We start from the raw sequence: 11381 nt of genomic DNA on the forward strand, positions 1-11381 counted from the left end.
CCGAGACTCTTCATTTCTCCAATATTACGTCAGCCACAAGAGCCAATCAAAAGCTTTAAAAGTGACATCACTGTTGTGGAGATCAATGCGCACTTAAGTGTAAATAATAAAACTTCTGTTAGCTCAATAATGCATTTAAAAACATAAAAAACGTAGTAAAAATATTTATTTTTCTTTTTTCTTGCAGCGATAAGGAAATATATTGCTTTCAAAACTGAAAAAAGAGACATCTAATAGAGGACTCTTTCACGCGGAAGCTCACAATTTTCGGAAAGTTTTAACGGCTACGGATGTTGTTTCTGCTCCGCTGGTATTGCGTAGCACAAACTTGAATTTCGTCTGCTAGCTGCGACGCATGTTTGTGGATTTCGTGTTCGCTCCTGCCGCGTGAATTATTTATTTTCTGTTGTGGTATTTTCTGTTCATGATCACAACGGCTCAGCTAAAGGATTTATCACCATGCTATTTCTTCGATGCTCCTGTAATTTATGATTTTCCTGCTGAAAATCAAAACTCAAAATTGAAGAGACTGGACGTGACGAACGTGGTTTCTGATCTCCCGGACCTTAGCACCCCTGAAGTGTCATTTGATCTGCAAAGTTTCATTGAAGGCTCGAACCAACTTCAGGGTGAAGAAGCCCTTCTAGCGCATATCCTCTCCTCCGAGGAAAACAACACAAGTTCTCGGGTTCGAACCAACAACATTCCATCCCCTTTTGCTCTTCCGATGCCACAATCGGCTGGCTTTGGGTCTGACCGCTACGGCTCCGAGGCCGGGGTGAAGCAGGAGCCTGCGTCAGGGATCGAAGCTCGGGTGTCGTCTGCATTTGCTGGCCGAGTTGCCCACAATACGTACTCCTTTGCCAATCTACCTCAGCTACCCGTCAGCTCCAATTTCACGGAGCCGAGAGATTTAGTGTACAGCCCTGCAAGGAGTGACGATAAAAAATCATCAAAGAAATCCCTCGACAAAGGGTCAGATGAATATCGCAGGAGGCGCGAGAGGAATAACATCGCTGTTCGAAAGTCACGAGAAAAAGCAAAGCAGCGCTGCAAGGACACTGAAAAACGAGTTAGTGATCTTGTCAACGAAAATGACAAACTTCGGAAAAGAGTGGAACTCTTATCCAAGGAACTTAGTGTACTCAAAAATTTACTGGCCACCGTTGGAGTATCACCAGAAGCTACGATCAAAAATCTGGAATGACTTTTGTGATTTGATAAGACTTGCGTTCCTAAAATTTTCGAACACTCGCTGGAATACTCAAAGCTACGATGCTCCTTTCATCGTAGTTAATTCAGTGATAAGAGTGAGACATCTGGATAAAGACGGTATAGTGAGATATCTTCTATTTTTTAAGTCACATGTGAGACTAGATTCAATCCAGCATCCTAACTTTTAACATCGACTTCACCATTAACATTCGTGCATAAATGATTTTTATTGCTCATTATAACTCTAATGTTCATACGTAATGAAATATTTATTGGTATTCATAAACTTTAATGTCGAGTGCCATTGTGTGTCGAGTGCCTATATGAAACTTGAGATTATCTATAACGAGAAAAAAAGTGCTGAATGTTGAACCAAAAAAAAAAAAACTCATCCATATACCCGCAATACTAATTTTCAAAAGTTTTTTTAATTACTGGAAATTTTCAGTTCATGCGTGTATTGATTACCTGCGGTAAGTTTCATACGCCTATTGTTTACATTAAAAGCTGTGTACGTACAAATGTTAACTGACTGAATGTGTCTTGCAATACTGTAAAGATATATGTGTACCAAGACTTGGTTTTTAAATTAGGAGTAATGCTCAAGTGAAAACTAACTTGTGTATATTGTAAATGTATTTTAAAAACCAATGCTTTTTTATTAACACTGCAATTGATGCTTATTTATTGAAAGTGAATTATTTTGAGTTTTTAACTGTTATGAGAATCTTTTACGAGAAACATTTTAATTCAATAAATGTTCAAGTTGGAATACTTTTAACTCTTGTGTGTTTGATAAGACCTTGAAAACTGCTGATTCACTTGTTATCACTTGATTATCAATTACACGTTTAAACGTCTTCAAACTTTTTGGAAAAATTACAATCATAATAATATTTTTTTAGTTTTGAACTTAATACTGGATTTTTATTTCGTTGAGTTATGTTGTGACTTAAAGAATATTCATATGAAAACGAGTTTTAACACCCTTTTTTAGTCGACTTGTATCATAACGTGGAAATGTATGTGGTGCTGCCATCTGTTGCTAAGAAAATGTTCTGACAAGGTGAAACTTTCTTAATGCTCTACGTTGACTTTTAATCTAATTTTCATTTTATGATTACTTAAAAATCTAAGAAGTCATATTGGTAGTATGATTTTAATTATATAGTATAGTGTTAAATAAAATACTTAAAATTTTACTCACACTCATTTTGTGTTAGAAAGTAATCATAAAATTTCTGTGTTCAGATATTTATTGATTATTTGACTTGGGGAAAAAGAAATCTAATTTAACTTCAATAACCAAAGTGCAACATTAATACATAGGGTTTTTATTTTTTAGAAAAGGCTCTAAAATCAATTAAAATTTTTTAGTGCAACTTTTGATGCATTTTTTAAAACATTGAATTCATATAGATTTTGCATGAAGCAGAACTATTTGCTTTTAATAGTTTGTTTACTCTCAGACGCATATTTAAAAGATCATGCTTTGATAGCCCCATTTTTCCCATGGTGAAGTTAAATGGTCAGAAATAAGGATATATTTGAATAAAAATGTGTAATATTGTTTTTGAAATAAATGTACCATGGTTACCATTTGGAAGTACAAATGCACAAAAAATAAATAAACACAGTTAACCTTTTCTTCTCAATCTAATATTCTAAAGTATATTTTGAGAATGAAATTATAAAATAAATTAGTTTTTTGAAGTTTAAAGTACAGTAGACCCTCTTTTACGCGGGGTTACGTTCCACGGAAATCGAAACTGCATAAATTGAGACCTAATATAGTAGTGTTAAAATGGGGGTTAGGTTCCGTAGATAAAAACACTACTTCTTTCTAGTGATGACTAATTGTATATCAAGTTTAATGTGTACTTATATTGATTTCTATGCACAACATGTATGAAGAAAACATAAATTTATTTCGTGTTCTGTTTATAAAGAGGAGCTGGCTATGATAGTCTTTTGGCAGTCATTAAGAATTTTTCTCTGTAGTCCTTTGCAGAGCATTGACGCATCCATGATTGTTTGCGTCATTTCCATGATAGTATCTTCCATCACTAACAAATCAGAAAAATCATTTCTATTGTCTAGGAATGGCTCAAAATTTTCAATGCGAACGTTTTTGGTTGTGTGTCATCGATGTCGGTACCCTCATTACTTTTGTCCTCCTTTAACACTCTTAAAAGCTCTTCTTCCAGTGAGTTCTGAACTGTGTAAGTTTAATAACTTTACTTTTCTGGAAAGAGCAGTGGAACCAATCGCGTAAAATGTCTCCAGTGGCCCAAGCTCAATTATTAGCACCCCAAAACCCAGTTTACTACATGTAATTGCAATCTTTAGGAGTTTGGATTTTGAAAGAGGGGGAAATTTTATCTGTTTGCATTGCCGTTGTCAAAATATCAGAAATTTTTATTAATTTTTCTTGACTTTCCGGTGCTAGGGAAATGATATTAAGTATACTTACTTATTTTTATGTGAGGGGGTTCTCCATACCTTGACGTAACACTAAGAAAATGTTTCACTCAAAACTTTCGTTTATTCTAACAAACATGGTGACAAAATGTAAACAAACTTCGCGGTTTGCAGTCAGTGGTGGCGCTAGGAAATCCCCGACAGGAGGGCATAGCCAAATTTTAGTTTGCAAGATTCCCCTCCCCCCCCCCCTCCATTTCAGGTGATAAAGAAACTAATCATTCTTTGCGTCTAAGAACACGAATTCTCTATAAAAATTAAAAGCAAAAAATAAAAATTTTAAAATAAAATGAAATATGTGGGGAAAAAATCAAATTTAAAATGAAAAACATGAAACTATGCTTTTGTGAGCAGGGTCATCACAAGATCAATAAACTAGAACTGAGGATCAGAATTTGACGAAAAATCTGAATATGATGTAAAATCATTATAAATGTGTGCTCAACAGAGTTTTATGCAGAGAAAGAAACTTAACAACAGGAATTTAGTTGCGCGCGTAGAAATGAGGGGGGTCCGGGGGTTCTCCCCCGTAAAATTTTAGAAATTGTAGCTTTGAAAACGCAATTTTAGTTGATCTTCGGTAATTTCATGGAGAGAAGGTTTTAGGGGCTTACCCCCAAAGAATTTTAAGAAATTGAAATCCAATAAACGAAATTTTAGTCAATCTGTAATGGTATTTTAGAGGGAGCGAGAGTTGAGGTGCACCCCCGAAAAAGTTTCAAAAATAAAGTATCGAAAACACAATTGTAGGTCATGTTTGGTAACGTGAGGGTGATGGGATTAGTGACCGATTAAGATGCTGAGGGTTCCTCCTCCCCCCCCCTCCTTCCGTAATCAAACCTTATAAACACACAAATTTACGGGGTGGAAACTCCAGGGCTCAAGGTTATAGCGATGCTCATCCACTAGCTCAAAATATTTATTGGGAAGCAGAGAAACCCACATCTTAAGTAAACAGAAGATGAGTAACTGATATTAAGTTAAAAAATTCAAAAGAAACTTGAGCCCGATGCCTAGCTTTATATTAAGAAGAACCTCGCGAGTCAGAACACGTATAAAATTAAATTTATTTATATTTTCTTTCATTATACAGTGAAACCTCCGAATAGCGGACAGTCAAGGGACTAGAAGTTTTGTCCGCTATTAGGAGGAACTACTTAATTTACCTTTTTCAAAATGGGCTGTTGTTCCCTTTGTAGAACACAATCGAAACAATTGCGAAAGGTTTACTACATTTTACGTCAAGTGTAATTAATCTGCTTTTTCTTAATAAAGGTATACTGACAGCACACACTTGTCTTAAAAAGCATTTAATCAATTAAAGTAATCAGTTAAAACAGTTTGACATCTCTTTTTTGCATTACCAACGACGGCGATTCGACGGAGCAACCCCCCTCCCCCCACACACTTTTTATGGTTAATTTATTTATTTTATCTCGAGTATCACTATTGCATGATTGACAGTTGGCAATATGACCTTGAATATGGGCAATCATTTTCATATCTAAAAATTAAACAACCCAACGAAACCACGGCGCCATAAAGCCGACTACTACCGGCGCCGGTCTGCTCAATTGCATCTCCCGAGAGCCCCACTTAGAAAAAGCGCCCAGTTTCTTCTTTTTTATCTTAACTTTTGAATACTTATTGTGTACAAAATTCATTAAAATCTTAAGAAAAACGTACGTTAATTGTTAGGCTGACATCAGTTCACTTATCTGCTTCAATACTCTCAAAACTAGCCGTTACAAAATTATGACTTTTTTTACTTTTTCATTTTTTGCTGCCCGCAAAAAGTACCATGTCTTTTAGTTCTTTTTTTTTCTGCCCCCAACTTTTAAGCCCCAATCGCTGCCTCTGCCCCTTACCACCCTTTTAATTCCAAGAAACAGTGATAAGGAAATGACGGGGGTGGGGTGGAATATCAGTTGTGGAGGATGAAAAGCTTTGTAAGGCAAGCAGTTACTAAGATATTCTGTGAAAATAAAAAAAAACGGAAGCGCTACGATCGCAAGGAAATTTTTTTGTGAAATAACTGTCCGTTATTCGGAGTGTCCGTTATTCAGAGTGAATTACATGGAATGACCTATATTGAGGGACTGGGACTTGCAAAAATGTCCGTTAATTAGAGGTGTCCGTTATTCGGGAGTGTCCGTTAAGGGAGGTTTCACTGTATTATTTTTCCGAGATAACTTGGGAAAGCATGGAAAAGGGAAAACGATCACAACTACTAAGTTTTGCTAGCGTAAAAGCAGAATCAAGAGAAAAAAATTGAAAATCTTTTGAAGAGCCTAGCTTGCTATTTTATTTCATAACAAATAGAAACTGGAACAATTTTGCACTAAAAAAATTAGAAAAGGTGGAAATTTTTACGTTTTTTAATTAATTTCTATGGTAATAAAAGGTCTACATCGATTAGGCCTAGCTAGTGGTGGATGGAGCCGGCGAGCAGCCAAGCTAATCAGATAAATAATCATGATAGTTTCATAGGGGCCCGCAAACATATTTCATTCCTAGATTTTTAAAAATATGATCGTACAAATCACAGCTATTTAGAGGAAATGTGTGGGCTGCCAAAGCATGTTTGAAATAGAAAATAAAAAGTTAAAATGTAGTGAGGGAGATCTAAATTATTGAAATGAATAGTCACACCAGTAGTTCTAAGCAGGACTGCGGAGTCGGAAGAAAAATGACCTATTCCGACTTCGGGAATTTTTTTCGACTTGATTCCACAAGAACTGGCAGGGTTGCAGATTTTAAGGGAAAATGATCGACTCCAACTGTTGAATTTTTAAACCTTCGACTTCAACTCCTCACCGTTGGTTCTAAGTTTTTGAATGTACAAAACGAAAGTAATGTGTGCGTTTTGTGTAATCCAAAAAAAAAAAAAAAAACGAAACTTGATAATATGGTCGGCACCATGCTAAACTCGGTAAACGCAGGTGAAAAATCGCGAATCTCGTTTTTCAAATTCAATGGTTTGCCGTAGTACTCAAAAAGGGGCTATTACTAGAGTACACTCCCAATTATCCGTGGAATTGAGTGGCCCAGGTACCGCGGATAACAAAAATCGTGGATAATCCGAAAAAGGTTTAAAACCAGAGGTAAAGAAGACAGAAATTAACTTTTGCTTGAAAATTATTGTATTGTAAATAAAACATGATATGTTTAAAAGAGATGCGGCATTAAAAATTATTTGTATTTCAAGTTCTACAGAACTAGAATAAAATAGAATTTAAATCATGAATAGGAACTTTCCGTCAACCTAAATCATTCAACAGCCCAGAAGTGAAAACAGTGACCACAACAAAAGACCACCCCATCAGAGAATTCCCAGAAGACCTGGAGGCATTTTCCTAACCTTTCCCAATCGGAACACATGATAAGGAATGATACTAGACTTCTCCTTTAAAAACCTGTATATACTAATGTCTTACGCTCCTTAGGGGATAAACTAGGTGTCTTCAGTAAACACATGTTTTACCGAAATCAGCTGATGCTTTCCCTTGAGGCACGTGTCAAAGAGAAGTTGATGACAATGCATAACGATTTTCACGTTTTTTGAGAAGGAGCACTTTTCGTGGGAAAGGGGGGAAAAAATCTGGGACAAATTGATTTCAGATCCGTGTTTTTAAAGAACAAAAATTTTCTCCACAAGGATTAAGTTACCTATTTTTTTTCTTTTTCCGAGACTTTCGCGGATAATCCGCTCGTGGATAATCAAAAGTTTACTGTACTTCAAACAATAAGATTTACACTTAATTTTATTTATAAAAATCAAAACATTGAAAATAATTAAACGTGTCTGGTGGACAAAAATATTGTTTTGGCTCTCCTGAAAAGAGCAAATTTTCACATTCGGTAGTTCAGCATGGTGCAGACGATAATACGCAATAAACTTATTAAGTATTAAAGTGATTAACATTAATTGCACCAGTTTCTCTTGTGTGAGTTTTTTCTTTTTTTTTTTTAACTAACTATATACCTAACTTTTTTTATTTTTCAAATTTTTTGAAGCATTCATAATTCGAAAATGCATAACCATTAGTTTCAAACTTTTATTGAACATGCCAGTTGAAATCTGTCATACTTTCAAATTTTAAGTTTTAATTCACTTTCCAGACTAAGGGGGGAAAATGTAAATTCTAAGTCTTACCCCAAAATTTATCTACATGGACCATTTTTGCAGATCTAAGGAGTCGGAGGGAAAATGGTCAACTCCAACTCAGGGTTAGATTTAGACTTAACAGGGCCCTAAACTATTTTAGGTATGGGGCCCCTTTTGTAGTCGTTAACAATGTTTATCTCGTTGGTGTAAGAGGCTTTTTTTTTTAAATTTTTTTCTCCTTTACTATGTTTGTCTCTTTCATCTGATACATACAGCAATACTTTATTTTTGTTGATCATGTTTTAATGTATTTTCCCTGATGTCCTGTGTTGGATTGACCTTAAGAGGGGAAATTTCATCAAGAAAGGGACACATGATTCCCCTTTAAGTGGAGTACAAAATATTCCCAATTGTAGGGGGCCCGGGGGTTTCTCCCCCGGAGAAAATTTTGAAAAGTAAATATAAAATTCTGCATTTTGAAGCCTTATAAGATGTAGTTGGAACTACAAAAATATCAGGACAGAAATAAGCAAACAAAACTTTTTTAAAGTTATAAACTCTTTCAAAAATTAAGATAATATAGAGTAAAAATTGTTTTTGATTTGAAAAACCAATGACAGCAGTCGACAGAGAGAAACAGTGCGGGAAACGAAAAGACAACGCATTGCTTCTTGCTCACATCGGCTTTCCATACATTTAGTTTTTAATCACCCCTCCAACTCACCAACAAACAATTCAATTCCGACTCCTTTACCCTAAAATCAGTTAGACTCCAACTCCCACTCCGACCCCGCAATCACTGGCAGTGTCAGAGCATTTTTTAACATAGGGACTACGCGACACCAATGTCGCGTAGTGAAAAAATTCTGTCTCCTAGAAGATGCAAAATCAAACCACTGGGCGACATAGGAAAATCCAAGATTGGTTCACTCATTTTTGTAAACGGTTTTCAAATCATTGTAAAACCCTAGGAAGCCCCCCATCTTCTTTAAAACCGCTGACTCGTACTTGCCGAAAGAAAGCTTTTTTTCCTTGTGGAAAGGCCTTGCCCGTACACGGGCCACCGGGTCACCTCGCACTAGGCGACAGATTAAACAATCGATTAGCACCCCACCTCATAAGAGCTTCCCTTGATGATAGCCGATAAGCTTTTCGCGCCTGTGTACAGGAACGCTGACTTGGGACCTCCATCCTCCTTGCTAGTTTGGTTTCAGGCCCTGGTTTAGTTTGCTTATCTTTTTCTCAAGACCCATGGCTTTCTCCGATCTGTCTGCTCCCCTGAGGGAAGCAGACTGCATCGGAGAAAGCCATGCAACACCAGAGGGAACCTCGGGAAAGTTTCATTCGTCAACAATGATGAGTTAGCCATTATAAACCTTTCTCGAAATCGTCCCACTCTCATTTGTAGGAATGGTTTTGAGGGAAGGCCATATCAAGGCCCTGGGCCATAATCAGAAAAGGGGCTGTTCGCAGCGGAGCCATTGTAGACAGCACAATATTTTTAGAAGGTGCCAGGGGCAGGGGCTCCTGCAGAAGGCTTGTGAGTCTCTGTGGTTGCACAACGCATATCTATTATTGGTGTCCATAGCAAACGTTTTCTTCCTTAAATTAGTCAAAAAATCTTTCAAAAAATCGAAATACAGAAGAAAAAAATTGAACGCGCTCCAAAAATGATAGCTAGGTTGTATTGCATTTTTTTTTTTTAAATGTGTTTTGCTTTTGCAATTTTGTGCCTTACACCTTATTTTGGTATCCCATCTAAATATTACGTTTAGACAAAAATAGCATCGAATAAATAACATATTTTCATTATGCACACTCCTTGTGTTTGCAGTAGTTCTGTGGTTTATCTTAGGGTTATTGAGCAATCACGAATAGCATATTATCCTCATTTCAACAAAACTGATGCTGCTCTGGGTTTTTAGATTTCTGTGACGACAATTGTTTTTAATATTTATTTAGAGAGTGAAATTTTCTTCGTCATAGTTACAAATCCTCTGCGGTTTTATTTTATTATTTCAGGCGTTAACTCAAGCAAACTTGATATTTAAAAAAAAGATTTTTTTTTGTGTAAAATTATGTTTTTACATTAAAAAACGCCTATATAGATTAACTTAAACAGCGAAACGTCATCTAATCGTCTTTAATATTTACAGATTACTAATACCCATCTTTAAGTTTGATAAGAAATTAATGTTACACGCTGTAAATAATCTTTATGCTTAGTGTACTGGTGGATATCGGCCATAAAAATCTTAATCTTTATTACCGGAACCTAATTACCATTTCTTTTTTTATGGATATACTTCGTGCTACCTATTGTAAAAAATTACCAGTACCACCATGGGTGCCAATTTCTTGACCATTTCCGTTCCATTTGAATAAACAAGAAACCCAACGAGTAGGGTCCTATCGCAATTCCTGATTGCGAACTATATAATTTTTTCACAATCACTAATTGCCACGAATTTGTCCGCTGTGTCCCGGAAACTCACAACTCTTAGGCAGGATTATGGATCACAACAAAATAAAATACTTTTAAGAAATTGAAATAAAAAAGAAAGAAAGAAACGAAGGATTTGAAAAGTGTAACCTACCCAAAGTACCTTAAGTGCAGCGAAGCCTTGAAATATTCGGGTCTTTAACGCAAATAATTCCCACCATAGTTAAGTAAGAGACTTGAAAAAAATTGCATAGAGAGCAGAAAAATCTGCAATTTCCAACGGTAAAAACTGTTAATATGAGCGGGGTAATTTTTCACCCCCATATTTGGGAATTTATGTGAGACGCTTTTTGGAGACTTCATTTCATACTATCTAGAAGTGATTAAAAATTTTTTTGATTAATTACCTTTTATTATGCCTTTTGATTATTTACTTTATTAATTTTGATTAGCTAATTAATTTGAAGCTATTTATCATGCATTAATAACTAGTTTTAATTGAAATAGTACTAATTAATATAATTAACAGCTAAAGCTTTTTGTTCAGTATTCCCCCATTTTTAAAGTTCATTCCGTCTTGGACTCCCCGCCCCCTTAACAAAATTCTAGCTACTTGCTTGCGGCCCTGCTCATATGTTTTAGAAATATTAACAAAACTGCAGGGCCGAATTTAGCTCCATGCCACCCCAAGGCAGATTTGAAATTTGCCGCCCCCTCGCCCCTAAAAGAAGAAAAAAAATCTTTCACTCAAAAACACGAAAAAAAGGGTTCTATAAATTTAAACTGTCAAGTTTATTAAGAAATGATGACGTTTCACACTCAGGGGCGCCCCGATGGGATGTCACAGTGATCTCTCCAAAAATTCCGTGTTCCTCAAATTTTGCTGACGATTCGGCAAATTTGGAGATAATATTGCTACATAGAAATTGGTATAAAGTTAAAGTTTTCCTAAACCCAAAAATTTTGTTCGACGCGCCTCTGTTTATATTATTTAATTTTGTACATCGGGGGTTCATGACTCAAGTACTGCTCTTGGGCAGGTTATTAAACGATTCACATAAGACCAATTTCAATAATATTTACAATATGTATATTTATTTACAATTAACAATTAATAGAGCATGTTTATTATTT

The 11381-nt window shown here is 35.7% G+C and overlaps 1 protein-coding gene across 1 annotated transcript; it reads left to right on the forward strand.

Moving 5' to 3' along the window:
- The first annotated feature begins 295 nt into the window (after positions 1 to 295).
- Positions 296 to 2320, forward strand: LOC129218409 (CCAAT/enhancer-binding protein epsilon-like). Its single transcript, XM_054852661.1, has one exon. It carries the CDS (start codon positions 425 to 427, stop codon positions 1205 to 1207), a length of 783 nt encoding a protein of 260 aa, XP_054708636.1. The 5' UTR covers positions 296 to 424; the 3' UTR covers positions 1208 to 2320.
- The last annotated feature ends 9061 nt before the right edge of the window (positions 2321 to 11381 follow it).

Source organism: Uloborus diversus, chromosome 3, assembly GCF_026930045.1.
Source record: "Uloborus diversus isolate 005 chromosome 3, Udiv.v.3.1, whole genome shotgun sequence".
Lineage (NCBI taxonomy): Eukaryota > Metazoa > Arthropoda > Arachnida > Araneae > Uloboridae > Uloborus > Uloborus diversus.